General features: G+C 41.3%; 1 protein-coding gene across 4 annotated transcripts in view; it reads right to left on the bottom strand.

Moving 5' to 3' along the window:
- fermt2 (FERM domain containing kindlin 2) overlaps window positions 1-12273 on the bottom strand; it is a 36876-nt gene extending 24603 nt beyond the window's left edge. For 2 of the 4 annotated variants that reach the window (XM_086274115.1, XM_086274116.1), the window contains exons 1-2: window positions 12042-12273; window positions 10720-10877 (exon numbers count right to left, since the gene is read on the bottom strand). In XM_086274115.1, the coding sequence (XP_086130241.1) occupies window positions 10720-10876 (157 nt within the window). In that variant the 5' untranslated portion in view covers window position 10877; window positions 12042-12273. The remainder of the gene's footprint in view (window positions 1-10719; window positions 10878-12041) is intronic. The other 2 variants (XM_086274117.1, XM_086274118.1) reach the window with 1 other exon arrangement.
- Window positions 12274-14785: the final 2512 nt, after the last annotated feature.

Below are 14785 nucleotides of genomic sequence, written 5' to 3'. Positions count from 1 at the left end.
TCTCTCCTTAGACCAAGGAAGCAAGACTGCTGAGATGTGAGTAAAGCAAACTGGGCTGAGGAAAGGATTACAAGAGATGGGGAGAACAAGTTTAAGGAAAAGAGTGGCCACCAGCATGTCAATGCAGATGGCATTGTGAAAGCCTAGGGCTCTGTGAATTCTCCTGGGGAGGGGTTGTTTGTCAGGCTGTTGGCACTGTTTACTCCAGTGGGCAAACACTTGGTACTTGAGTGAAAACATTCCAGGCTTTCTGAAGCCCTGTGAGAGTTGCTTTAGCAGCATGGGGTCTAGCTGTCATCAAGCAGTTCTGATGCCTCAGCTGTGCAGATAACAACTTCATATGCTACCTTTAGAGAAACTGCTCCCTTAAGTCTTCTACAGCTATTAAAGGCTGAAATAATGAGAGGGAGCACAGAGAGAAAATCTGAAAATAATCCTGAATGTATTTTCATAACTCTGCTCACAGTTTTTCCTCTTTCAACCTTGTAATTTCTGGTGTCTGGGAGCCCTGCAGAACAACTAGCATTAACGTTTGGCACTCAGGTCTTCACCACAGACCACATTCTATAGAAATATCCTTATACTCGGCATGCATGACCACCATACAATCTGTGGCAAGACATGAGTGCACTTTTTGGCTGGTCTCAGCTACCCTCAAGAAGCTCTCTACGGCCCCTGCTTCTGTTTCTTTGTTGCCATCTTATGCCAAAACCTTCCTGGACACGACTTTACCGTCTCGTTGCTTGTATCATTACGCAGTGGGTCGATGTGTCGTGATTGGATAAGGGCAGCTCGGGCAGGCCTCCATTGGACTCTTAAAGCTGTAACATGGTAACTCAATCCACAGATAGAGGGAGGGCCAATGGCATCTACCAGCTAAAAATGCAGTCTGCCAAGCCTGACGTAATACAGCAGCCAGAGGAATGGGGGGCCTAAGTAATTGGCTGCATTAAATGTGGACCCACAGCGCCTTAACAGAATGATGTGTGTGTGTGTGTGTGTGTGTGTGTGTGTGTGTGTGTGTGTGTGCGCGCGCGCACGTGCGCATGTGTACAGCTTGAATGACATGAGGAGGGGAAAGAGAATGGGAAAACCGTGTTTTATGACCTCTGCAGGATATGACAGATGATACAGAGTATGTGTGAGGAGGTGTGGGTATTAGTCTAGGGGAGGGTGGTCTTCTTATGCATGCACTAACTAAATTAGCTCCTTGTGTTATGTGCGTGTTCATGATTTAACAAGCGAAATTAATTCATAAATTGTGCCCAACCAACTTCTTTCCCCATTCGTCACCCTTACTGCCGCAGCTTTCAACCAAGACCACTTCCTCTGCTTTGTGCACCAGATACCACAACCAGAATTACTGGTTTAGAAAAAGAAGAGGACGGATTAATAATGCCATTGTTTTAGGAGGCATTTAGCAAAAAAGACAACAGACAGACAATGCTAAAATTGTACTCTAAAGGGCTTGAACTGCCACTCCCTTCTACATCCTGCCTCTTCATCCATTTTCTTTTAGTCAGCATCGGTGCAGTTTATATTAAGTGACTGTGTGTAGAGAGCCCGTCTGTGAGGGGGAGAGGACGGGACAACAGAGAAAAGCATGAGAAAAAGGGAATGAGAGAAAGGTCATGGAAAGGAGGAGTGGAAGAGGATGAGCAGAGGACGGGGAGGAGCTCTGTCTAGGGACACAATGTGAGAGGACAAGTGATAGGAAGCATCAGGAAGAGGAATTTCAAAATGAAGGTCTATCTGTGAAAAACACTAAATATACAGAAACATCTTCGATTGTCCTCATGCCTCCAAAAACTAAAACATTCATGTTTGCATCTGTTGCAGAACAATGTCATAAGCTCATAAATAAATCTTATCTGATCAATGGAAACCAATTCTCAATTGGAATAATGCTTCTATATTTCTAAAATGTACAGAATGACGACAAAAAAAAACAACCAGCAGTTCTGCAATCATGTGACCATGTTTTCAGCTAACAGTTATATTTATTTTCTGAACTAATCAGCTAGTCTTTAAAATGTCACAAAGTGTCTCTCTCAGTTTCTTGAAGCTCAACCTGAGATGATGAAACGGCCAATTTTCTTCCATTAACAAACCAATTTACCAACAAATAAGACTGAAAAGAGCAGGAAAAGCCCACAAAGGACGGAATTTTAAAAACATAAATGATCTGAAAATAGCTGATTATTTTTCTATTGATCACTAGATGAACAACCTATTACCTAATTGTTGCAGCTCTACAGTAGATGGGACGCCAACAACAACAACAAAAAAACCACACAAGTCATTCTTAGATGTGGTCTCTGTGGACTCAGTGACTCATGCCCTCTCTTTATTGGGTTTCAACCAGCACAGTGACAGTCAGCTGTTGCCTAAAGCAAAATCCAGGCTCATTTCTAGCTTCACTGATGGAGATGATTTAAGAGAAGACATGGTTACAGCTCTAGACTATTTCTTGTGTTAGCAAAGAACAAAATGATTGTGGCTATCACAACAAATCTGTTAGCTGTCAGTGATATCCAAAGCCACGCAGTGCAAGATTGTATCTTTTTTTTTTTAAGCTGCTGATAAAAATTAGCTCGGTCATGCAGTTTCCTTGGTGACTTCTGGCTGACGCCACGGGGAAGTGGTGCAGGGTGACAATTTGTTTTCATACACAACAAAGACAGTGCAGCAGGTTCGTCAGCCTTATATCTCACACACACACCCACACTTTCTCCCCCTGTACAAAGAGAAAGCCCTTCTAAATATATTCCACATCTAAAGCAGGGTGAAGGTTGGTATTGACAAGCAAAGATACAGCCAACAACTGCAATGCACTAAAATAGAGTTACAGCAAATGGCTTTTAGGTTCTTTGTAGCTCGTACGGTCACGCTGGATAGCATCAACATCAGATAGCCAACATGTGCACAACAGGTTAAAAAGAGAGGTGATGGCAGTATCTGTATGCAGGGCATCAGACAAAGTCACGGTGGATTGTATTTAAAGATCAAAGCGATACAATGAATTCAGCAGCTGGTGTTAAAGACAATGTATGGAGTTGTAAACAGTGTTAATCACTACACATCAGAAGACAGCCACACGATGCACATGTTCCATGTGATACACAACTAAGAAAAGTGTAAAGTTAATAAGACAAACATGCAGTGTTAATCCCTTTGCTATTCACAAAGCAACACTGTTAAAACTGCAGTGCTTTCCATTGACAGGCTAAGTTAAATTAGCTGAGATTACTTCAGCCTCTTTTGTTACGTAACACAGAATTCTTCCAATACCTCAAACATGCCATTTATCAAAGGAAAGAAATATGCAATACACACAGTGCCCAAAAACCATTTAAGTGCATTCTGATGTATTTTGGAATTTATAAATCCCCCCAACACACACACCCAGCCTAGAAGACTCCTATTTACACAACAACACTCGAAACTATACCATTACTGACGTCATCTTCATGACGGTTTCACCACGCCTTTAAAGGTCTTTAGTCTTTTGTCTTCCCACCTACATCACATGCTACAAACTACATCTTTTCAAGCATAAACAGGCCCTCTGGGTTTTCACATTAGGCTGGTATATACTTGAACGCTTGTGTACAAGGTACAGAGGTAATCTGGTTGGTTGTTTGGTCAACACCCTTTCATTCAACCAAAATTGCTAGACAATAACAAGTTTTACTTTAAAAAGGAGGAAAATGACCACAACAGTGGCCTTTAAGAACTGGTCTGTAATCACCGAAGGAAAAAGATCTACCCTGCATTTTCATGGCTGCTAGCTTTATTAAGGTTTACATTTACTGAACTCTTTTTTTATCGTTGGCTTAAAGTTTAATTGGCAGTGACACTGTCTAAAAGAACAGTACAGTAACTTGTCTCTGTTAACATGTTTTACCAGTGTTGGTGCAGAACACTTTGGACTTTCCATCTATCCATGGAAACTTACCCCACTTAGGGTCGTGGGTGTGAACACATCACAGTAATAATACTTTTATAATGAAACAGCCACAGATTCATGAGCCCCAGCATTTGTCAGCAGCAGCTAAAACCAGACCAAGCTGGTCTCTCCTGCAAACAGGAAACTGGCCGCGTCTGTTGTTATGATTTCAGTTGAAAATAACAAGTTCAAATAAGATTTCAGATACGATTTCAGCCAGGATAGTTTTTTTGCTTCAGTTAACCTTTGATTATATATAGACATGAATAGCACACCCAAGTACTTACTCCTATTGTACTTCTTTGAAGTACACTGCCTGCAGCGCGTGTGAACCATTACACAATCTATAGAAAAGACCCCAGAGTCGCATATAATTGGCAGGCATCACGGTCAGGTCTACTGATGGGAAGGATGGTGGTTCAATACCTGGCTTCGCCAACCTTAAAGTTGAAGAATCCTTGGGCGATATTGAGCCACAAATTGCCTCCAATGAAATAAAAGTGTGTGAATGTTAAGCAGCAATTATACTATCTGTGTCTGTAAGATCTTCATGATCGACTCAGGTCCCAGAGACATAAATTTTGTCATCAGACAGTCCTTGTGCCTGCCTGTTTTCTGTGACCACACCAACTCGTCCATGTAAAATTTACATTAGAATACACAAACTACGCATGTGCCCCAGGCAGTGGTCTTCGAGCGTACATCAAAAGACATATAACGCCTAGATTAGACTCCACTGCAGATGCAACAACAACAATGATCAAGTAGTCATTGCTGTTATACTTGTTTGACGTACGCTTGAGGTCCTCCACCTGATGAGAATGCATAGTTGGAGCATTGTAATGTAAATTTTCTGCAAACGAGTCATGGTCACATTAAAGTCTGCATAAACCCCAGCTCGTTGATTTCAAAATTTACGCCACTGGGACCAAAGTGGACCCTAGCAGACTCCCGGATGTGGAAAGTATAATTCCTGCTTACCCAAATGGCTACTCGTCTGTCGTGTATCTAGATGTCTATCGCTGCAATGCGGTAAAACCTAGGCTTTAGGTTAAAAGTGTTTAGGCATATAGGGAAAAAGCACTTGCATGAATGTGTATGTGTAAATGGGTGAATTTCACTTAGAAAAGTGCCACGTAAGTAGCCCATTTAATATTACCCCTCGTGCTCACTGCCTAATGATGAAATTTAGGTCACTCAGAAACCAAGCAGACCCTCGTGCACTCGCTGACACATGAAGTGAAATCAAGGCCTTACAGTTTTACATCCCAGTCTCATCTCAGCAACTTACAACTCTGCAGGACAAGATCAAGCAGCTTCAACTATAAATGAAGAAGACAATATGGAGGCCTACACGTAAGATGGTAGTGTAAGAGCTGCTGAACTAGGCTTTTATAACATTGAATGAGATATCCTAACATGAAATTTACTGATAGGAGTAAAAAGGGTGTAACAGCGCTGGCTTTGATACATTAGGAAAGGCCAGAGGGCTATTAAAGGAAAACTCCTTAGAGACAGATAGTTTGTATCCATTTGTGTCATAATCCAAACACAGCAAAACAGTGAGGGTACTCCTCCTCCACCCTAACACAGCTTTATGCAATTAAGTGTTCAGGGACCCGGTGGAATAATGACATTACAAAGTTACTCTGGGACTAAGATCAGTGGAACAGATACACAATACTCATTTGTCCTCCATGTATGAAACCTACCAGACGTGCCTTCAGGACTGTGATAAGCTGGCCCGCTGATGCCCCTGTGATTTGGATGGCAAAAAACTATATTGCAACATCATGAGAAATTCTCAGGAGAACAAACATACCAAAGTGAAAGTTCTAAATACTGGAGGCAGCTAAGAAACTCTTATTTCAGATGATTTGATCACTGAAACAAAACTTTTCTCTATGAATGGGAGAGCAGAGGGGAAAAAAAGAGGTGGGGACAGCTTTAAAATGAATGAATGTGGGCTGAGAAGCAGAACAAAAACTCCAGATCAGTTTACTCCATTGACACACAGGTGTGTGGTGTTACAACAACAATGTGGAGCGCTAACATTTCCTTCCACTGGATCCTTTGTGCTGTTTGTACTACAGAAAGGTCAGGGGGGGCAAAAAAAACAACAACCTGGCATCAGTGTCGCAGAGGAGCCAATAATATTTTGTTCCGGTGCATGTTTCAGATGCCAAACATAATTAATTAAATCATCCATAACAAACAGCAGTCCTTTCATACAAGTGCTTACAGAGAGAAGGCAATGGAAAACAATGATATTAAAATCCAACTGGATAATGGTGCACTTTTCAAATCTATATTTGTAAAGGGGATCAGATTACCAGCCATTTTCAGTGGGTAAATCATAATCTTGATAGCATTAAATTAATCATTATTAAATTAATCCACTAATAGCTCAAGCTCTGAACCTAGCACTCATGAGATTCTGGTTGCATCAACTTCAGCTGTATAATCAGCTGAATATTAAAAGGAAAAAAGAAAAAAGAAGTAGCTCAGCAGACCTAATTGGGCTGCCAAACACTTCTATATATGGCCAACACAGAGTATGTATAGAATTATACTGACCAATGGCCAGCATATGATCACATTTGCAAGTCTAAGTACAGAGCAACACAATCACAGCATCTTACTGGTGAAACAGGAAAGCTCTAGCCTGGGCAGGACCACCACTTAGGATAAGTACTTCCTGCCAGAGAGATTAGACAGTAAGATGAACACACAGCCTGCCAGGCCATTTCTCACTTCATGAGGGCAGACCTTTCGAAAGGCTCCACAGCCACAATCAATGAGTCTCATTAAGTATAGCAATTTGTTTAAACCGTGTGTCGGGTCACGATGATAGAAAACAGAACACAGGTGGTTATAACCACCTATCAGTGTTGTCCTTTGTGTACTGTAATAAAAGTAAAAGATGTGAGAGATGTGTTCGCTCTCCTCGGGAAAGCTATAACTGATATTGCAGACCCATCTCTCTCTCCTCAGCCCAAGGCGAGGATGCAAGGCACACAGGCAGGAGAAGGTGCATTTAAAAAAGAAAAACCATAGCGGAAGGTCAACATCCTGTGCTAAACGGCAGCTGTTTCCCAATGAAACCTGGACACCACCGTCTTAAACCAGGGCCTTCTGGTCACCACAACCTGCAGCAGCGGCAAGATCAGTTTTATTAAAGACACCAAAGTTAAATAGCTGACCAAATAAAGTATTATCTTGAAAACCAAATTTGTTCAATGCAAACATTACAGTCACTTGCAAATCAATCCTAATTCAACACTTAACAAAAAAAGAACATGGTGATCATCACAAATGCATTGAGGACATGCAGCAAAGGTTTTCTGTGGTGGGTTTGTGGTGAGGGATCCAAAAACTGCAGGTCACTCACTGGAAACAATCACATTAACTCTCAAAAATATGCAAGCTCTATTTTTGTAACACTTAACAGTCAGTGTAAATGAACAAACCTGTGTACCTCTGTGTTTGCTATTGATTATTAAGCCTTGCTACGCCAGAGAAGTGGATGGTTTTGAATATTCAGACACAATAATCAAAATATATTTGAAAAAAGTGGAACAGAGAAAAGAGGGTGAAGTCAGAGCGAAACATGGAGAAAGGAAAAGACAGAAACAGAGCAGTAGGTGGTTGAAGCAGGCAGCAAAGACTCCAGCAATGACGGCAGCGACCAGAGCAGCATGCCAAACCTTTGGAGTCATTTCCTGCTTCGTCGAAGACTTTTATGGAATTTTAGCAGCGTAGCTAACGTCACAATGAGGACAGACAGCAACAGGAGAGACAGTTCAGGCCTATACTCTATACAACTTCCTCTCCCTCGCTTTCTACTCTAATTTCTTCTTCTTTGCGGGAAAAAGATGAAACTATATCTTTTTTTCCTGCAAAGAAGAAGAAATTAGAGTAGAAAGCGAGGGAGAGGAAGTTGTATAGAGTATAGGCCTGCCACTTCTAAAACATTAATCGATTATGCACTTTACCCCAGTTTACCCAAACTAAAAGCTGCACAACTTCCTAATGTTGTTTGTACAATACTTGTTTTGCCTCCTAAATGGCGCAGAATTGCCTTTTAGAGAGGAGTGCAGCACTTTTAGAAAACATCAACAAAGTCAGAGAAAGCGCCAATGATTGAGCACAATGGCAGGATGAAAGGATTATAAGAGCAAGGGACGAGGGGTTGGTTAATCAGCTGGCTTTAAATACTGCTCTCCTGGAGTTTTGCAGGGAAATGGAAGCAGTGTCCGCTGCTGTGATCAATAGCGGAGTGCCTTCCTGGCATTTGTCTATTTAATCCATTATCGAAGGCCATCTGAGCCTGCACTGTGGATGGGAGACCTGCAGCACAGAGGAAGGGTTGAATGATGAAAGCAGGATGCATGCGGTGGACACACACCCACCAACCCACACAACCATACTCGCATGTGGAAACACATGGACAAATACTACTAATAGGAACAAATGTATAGCCTGTTGTTCTTTGCATAACAGGCAGACAACACACACAAACACGCTCATAAAACTATTATACGTACTGTGTGTGCAAATATACCCTATCACACATATTAACAAATGGTGCTGACAGCAAACAAAACACTGCTATCATCATTGTGGAAAGCAGCTGAAAAAACTGAGTCAAAAGGTGGTTCCTTCATTTTAAAATGCAAAAGACCAAAATACGAAAAGAGGAGGGAGTGTGAGACAGAGGCCTTGCTTGCAAACACTCTTACACCTGTGTTCTTTCTCAAAGCACCATGTGAGAAATGCCATCTATGTATAACCACTACGACCAAGCCACCAGCAAATCCAACAGCGAGTACCCGACAACACTTGAAGGGTGTTTAGTACGCAGCACTCTCACTACCGAGAGCTGCGAGATATGGAAACAGGTTACTGAAAACGTCTTGCTTTTCATTTCCCCCAAACTCAGAATGTAATTTGAACAAACAATTCATATTGTACACCAACACAGTAACAAAACTTCAACTAAGATAAGAAGTGCGTGTTCAAAGCAGCCAAAATTCTGTGTGACAATAATAGTGCATGCTGTCCTGCAAAGTGCAGTCATGTGGATAACTTATACTGTCTATTGGTTAATGATTACAGTGGAAAACAAACTCGTGTTTAGGGATAGAAGAAAGTCCCAACAGTCTCCATAAACATGTTAGAAAGCACAAAAACATCAAACCATCAGAAAGCAATTTAATGCTACTACACAAGCTCTGCTCTACCTTGAAGTATACTTGAGTAAGCCAAATTAACTGCAAAAAGGTTGCTTGCAACATGACAGTATGGAAAAGATTCCAATATATTTTATGAATGTAAACAAGGCTGAAGCTACAGCACTTTTTTATTGTTTGATGGGATGTGACAAAGGCACAAACAAATATGTGAACCCACCTCCTCCTATTTTACAGCCAACATCAAGCTTAACAAATCAAAACTATTTTCAGTTGTGGACGTGAAGACCTCAAGTCACTGGATTCTTTAGGAGATTAGAAGAATAAAAGAATAAGTCATCAATGACAACATCCTTACAAACAGGAAAACAGAAATTAGAGATGGTGAAAACAAAAGATAGACAATCAGCCTTGATGCGGCCTCTGATACATGATGATTTAACTGTAATAAAACTGGTCTAACCTAAAACACCTTTTATGTTACGATATAAACCTATCATATCCCATGTATGAAACGTAATGACGCACAAACACCAACAAATGTTTGATGTGCTTTCAGTACACTACATGGCCAAGAAGGTGAAGAAAAGTTAACTCAGAGAAAGTGACAAAGCCATGCCTTGAGCAGAAAGACCAATGAATTCATCTCGTCCCACGCTCGTCAGCAACACTTCCCTCTCCTAGCAGAGATGCCACTCCGCACAGTCGACCACAGCGAACAAAGACCTCAATTATGTGGAGCTCTAACAGGAGAGCTAAAAACAGTACCATGGGCAGGGAATAAAACCTTGGAGCGCTGCAGGAATTCTGAGCATTCAAGCGTCGTCAACACACAACAAACTGTCACTCCCAAATGGCACTGCAACCACCACCGCTACTGACCTTTCTGCAGACTGCATGAAACAGGGCTGTGTTCAAGTGGCTGGAACAGAAGACTCTTATGCTTACTTTCACCCAAACTTGTCAAGTGCATAACTGCAGCTACACAACAGTTCATGAAAGAGTGGGGGGAGGGAAACAGTGTATGGTTCATTTTATACCTTGGGTTACTGACCCATATATGCTGCAGGGTAACAAAGAGCAACATTAAGCCCCGTTTGAGCTGGTTGCAAGCAACTTTTATTCTCATTAAGCAATTTGCACAGGCGAACCAACAGGCTGCCCTTTATTTTCAAAAACAATAGCAAACTGTGTCCAGACTCTAAACTGATCCCCTTCCTCTGACTTTCCTTCTGATTCCTAAATCCATACTTTTAAGCTTTGCCCATATAGACTTTGTGCTTTCACAAGAAGAGCTGTGTTTCTGTGTGGATGCTCACATCTAATTTGAAGAGAAGTAGTATTTACTGCCCAGCAAACATGAACAGATAACACAAATCAGCCACACGTCAGAAATTCACCAGTGGCAGGATGACACAAGGAAAGGTTTATTACAACAGGAATACATCTAATTATGTATCTGCTTATTGACTGTGGATTGCTTTCTTGTGTTAAGACCACGCGGTGCCTGTTTATTACACTTTAGATTAGCTGATTAAAATAGTCACAACCACTCCAGCAAGCAGCACACTCGCATACCTAACTTCTCCACCAGTTTGAGCATGACTCCACCGATGTGGATTTCCCCAGTGACCCTCAGCGACACGTCCCTGTAGAGGTCGGTGACATGAATCTTCAACTCCCACGTCCCGTCGGCATAGCAGCCATCGGGCATCCGGATCCCATCCAGCGCCATCCTGCCAAACAGAGCCAAAGTTTGAGGGACTGAAAGAGAGAGGGGGGCAAAGGTCTTATCTAACCTTTGTCACACTGATGTGAAGAGAAGCATTTTGGCCACTGTAAGTAAATGCATGTGTCGCAACCCCCAATGCATGCTTTCAAGACCTTGAGTAAGAAGCCTGTTAGATGCCTCAAACAGAAGGCTGATTTCCTTAGCATGGGTACATTTACTTTAGTAGTTTACTAAAAACATGTTACTTGCTCATTTCTTGAAAGCACAAACCTACTGTGCTTTCAATTATGACATTATCATGTCATTAGGGTGAACAACACAGGCATTTACAAGGGACAGGGGGTATTTTGAGATACAATTGGTGCACATTGTGGGGAAATCCAGGATACAGTGTTTCCAGTGGAGTGTGCAAGGTCACTGTGGGAAGTGTTACCTTCTGTGATTAAAGAATTTACCGATTGCCACAAACATCTGAATGTTGGTATAATAGTTAACCCCCATTCAGCCACTTTTTAATTACTTCTTGAAAACACTTCCACGCTTATGGCAAAGCTGTAGTTCTGACAGTTGTGGTGATCATTTGACCCTTGGAGAATGATTAAGTGAAGCAGGACGGAATTAACCGTTTTTCCATCGCGCCACATCTCTCGCTGGGAAGAAGACGAGCTCTGCTGTTGGAGGACCGCCAAAAAGTTACAGTATAGCCAATTTGTCATTCCTTGATCGGAGAGTGTCCGACAGATCAAAACAGCCGTCCAATCAATAAAAAACAGAACAAAGGCTATAGTCCCCAGGCTACAAGTTAACCAGAGGCCTTTGGCAGCGGTTATTTACACAAAAGTGCCGGTTCACCTGTTAAAAATAACGGTAAAAGCAGCCTTACAAATAGGCAGAGAGGGGGAAATTATGTAAGCAGAGCTCGTACAACAAACTACCCGGCCCCGTGTTGCACATTCACCGAGTCGGTCCGTAAAGCGGTAAGTTCAGAAGAAAGTGTCTCTAAAAGCAGACAAGCCTCTTAAATTAGCCGGAAAAGTTATTAATATTGAACGTTTTATTGAACGCAGCACAGGCTGTAGGAGGAAAAAGAAAAAGGTTTTCTTTTTATGTATTTCACAGCAGAGAACGGGCACAGCTTTGAGGTCAGCATTTAACTCTGAACACTCACCTTCACAAAGACGAAAAAACGCTGAAGCAGTCGTCTACACGGTAGAGAATAAGTCCCCCGTCTTTAAATCATGTAGAAAGTCTGTAAAAGGAATAAAAAAGAAGAAAGAAATCCCCGAAGAACTCGCTGAAGAAGTGAAGTATCCCAAACTGTTTTCCCGCAGGCTTCGGCTTAATGGAGTCCAGCCTTCCCCTTTCCTCCCTCCCTCTCTTTCCAGCAGTATAACGTCACCGTCACTTCTCCAATCCCACTTTTCCTTTCATACTGGGAGCTTTTCTGGTCGCGTACTGGTCCCTTTGTCGCCTCTCACACACGTAACACTCGAAGCTTTCAAATGATTTGTGTGCCTCTGTGTGTGTGAGAGAGAGTCGCCTCCCTCCCGATACTTTATGCGACGTTGTAGAAATAATAATTAGCGTGACATTTAACTATTACTTAATTAAAATGCAATAAAACAGGACATTAAAAAAGGTAAAAATAATAGCATCAAAATGAACTCAAAAGTAAAAGTGCGGTGCTGATAGATATACCAGTAATGTATATCCCCTATATATAGTACAGTATTTTAATATTTTTAGTAAATCCATGATGGAAGAAAATCGTGTGTCTATGTGATTTTCATTATGTATTTCTGCCTACTTTATATAGCTACAGATTGGAGCTTTAAGCAACAGGAATGAAAAAAAAATGTACTTCTACAAATATATCATCTTCCTTATTCTAGATCTTAAATGCAGCATATGAGACATAAAATCCAACATAATGGCTCAGGTTTTAAAAAGCTGTCTGACAAATTCATACATTTATTTGACAATCACGCCATCTAAAAATATAAGTCATGTGTGAATGTGAGCTATATGTGCAAGCTGTTTTATTACAGCTTTGCTTTCTGGAATAAGAAATTCATCCGTTTCTGGTAGTGTTATTAGACATGCAGTTAAGATCTCAAGCTACCTTTTATGGCAATCGTGCTGCTGAGCCTTGCAGCAGCATCCAGGGATCTTTGGTTCTTTATTCATGGGAGTAAGTGGACAGAATAACAGGGAATTTTGGTTTCATCACTTTTCCAATGTGTTTTTCCAAAATCCCACTTTACTGATAGCCATAAATACTGTTATTTTCTTTAAGTGAACACTATTTCAGCCAGTCGATTAATATGAAGTGTGGAAATTAGCCAAGCAATGCAGATCCCTCTGTTCTTTGCTGACATTGAAACATTTGGCTGTAAAATTTGAGCCTGTGAAGAAAACTTCCTCACAAATATTTATTTTTATCTAATAGAAAACAATATACCAGAGCATAAGACGTAAAACTCCAGACAAGAAATCTAAAAAAGAAGAAATAGGTCAGTAGTGAATAAATAATCTTAATTAGATTATCAAATTCCACATCACATATTATCTTTTGTAAACTATATTTAACTGTCTCTAAGCCACTAATTACACTGTATTAGAAACTAATTGAATTACAGAAGCATCACATGTTGAGTGCTGATAAATCATCAGTAACTGCAGAGAAAAGGGAACACTGGGAGCTTTTAGACATGCTTTCTGTGAGGTGATCAAATGAAAACTTTGTGGGGGGGGGGGGAATCAGAAAGCCAGCCATCTCCTTTCTCTCCAGAGCAGCAGAACAATACCCGCTCTCCAAGTGAGATGCAGTAAAGGGCCATGAATCATCAGTGTTTCTGGCTCTGTCTTCTGATGAACTCACTGAGCTCCAATCCTCCAGCTCAGGAATCTGGGCCTTCAGACTACGGTCGGCATCAAAGCGATTTATAACCGCTCTCCTTGCAGCTCCGACCCCCTCGTCAGTGTCTGGCAGTCGACCCATTGCCTTTTATAGGCTGTGTTTTAATTGCAGAGTAAACATTTGAGTCAGCCAGATGCAGAGCAGGAGAGTCAGATGGAGAGCTGGCTTGGCTGCTGGTGATGTGGATGAGGACAGAGGAGGTATAGTGGAGGAAGCAGAGCAGTGAAGGAGGTAAGGGTAGGAGGTAGCGGGGTGCTCAGGGATTCACATTTATTGGTTTTTTTTGGCATTTGTGGTTGTAGATGGCTGTAGTACATTCCATTTTTCCTTAAAGGTATATAAGTGAACACAACAGAGCAGTCATGAATATATTTAAGCATATTAATACTGCCAAAAATAGCTCAACTAGGTAAGAGCAATAGATGGAAATGACTTAAGAGGAAGGACACTGGACAGCTGGTCACTGTGGTCCTGTTTTTTTGAGTATTATCATTAGATGACCAATGACTGACCTCTTGTGGTCAAACACAGAACAACAGGGCCTTTTGTGAGTCACCTCTAACTGGTCCCATCTGTGAGCCTCGCCTTTGCAGATGTTGCTAAACTGCATTAAACTCGCCCCCAGTGGAAGCCACAACAGCTTTAATACAATGCAGGCTATTCACAATCTATAAGTCGCCTTTGTTGTTCACTTCAGGGGGCGCCTCGGAAAGAATCTGGTCTGAGTTTCAGATGAACAAACGCTTCTTTTGTCCTCAGTCTGGAAATGAGAAATGAAAGCATCGTCCTCCTCCACAAAAAAAGTTTCCAATCTCAATATTTTACTCTGATTATTAAAAGTAAAAAAAAAAAAAAAAAAAAAGACAGTTAATGAAGTACTGATTACATCCAAATTGGAATACTTTATAAAAAGGACATTTATACAGTGTTTTGGATGGCAGTTAGAATCCAATACAGGCATGAGTTATTGCACAGCTCCTGGGACATTTCTC

The sequence above is a fragment of the Aulonocara sp. 'chitande type north' Nkhata Bay genome, linkage group LG19 (assembly GCF_057382095.1).
Source record: "Aulonocara sp. 'chitande type north' Nkhata Bay isolate Kocher_YH1m ecotype deep benthic linkage group LG19, A_spYH_male_GT1.1, whole genome shotgun sequence".
NCBI lineage: Eukaryota > Metazoa > Chordata > Actinopteri > Cichliformes > Cichlidae > Aulonocara > Aulonocara sp. 'chitande type north' Nkhata Bay.
The sequence above is the reverse complement of the archived record's forward strand: the minus strand, read 5'-3'. Positions and strand labels throughout refer to the sequence as shown.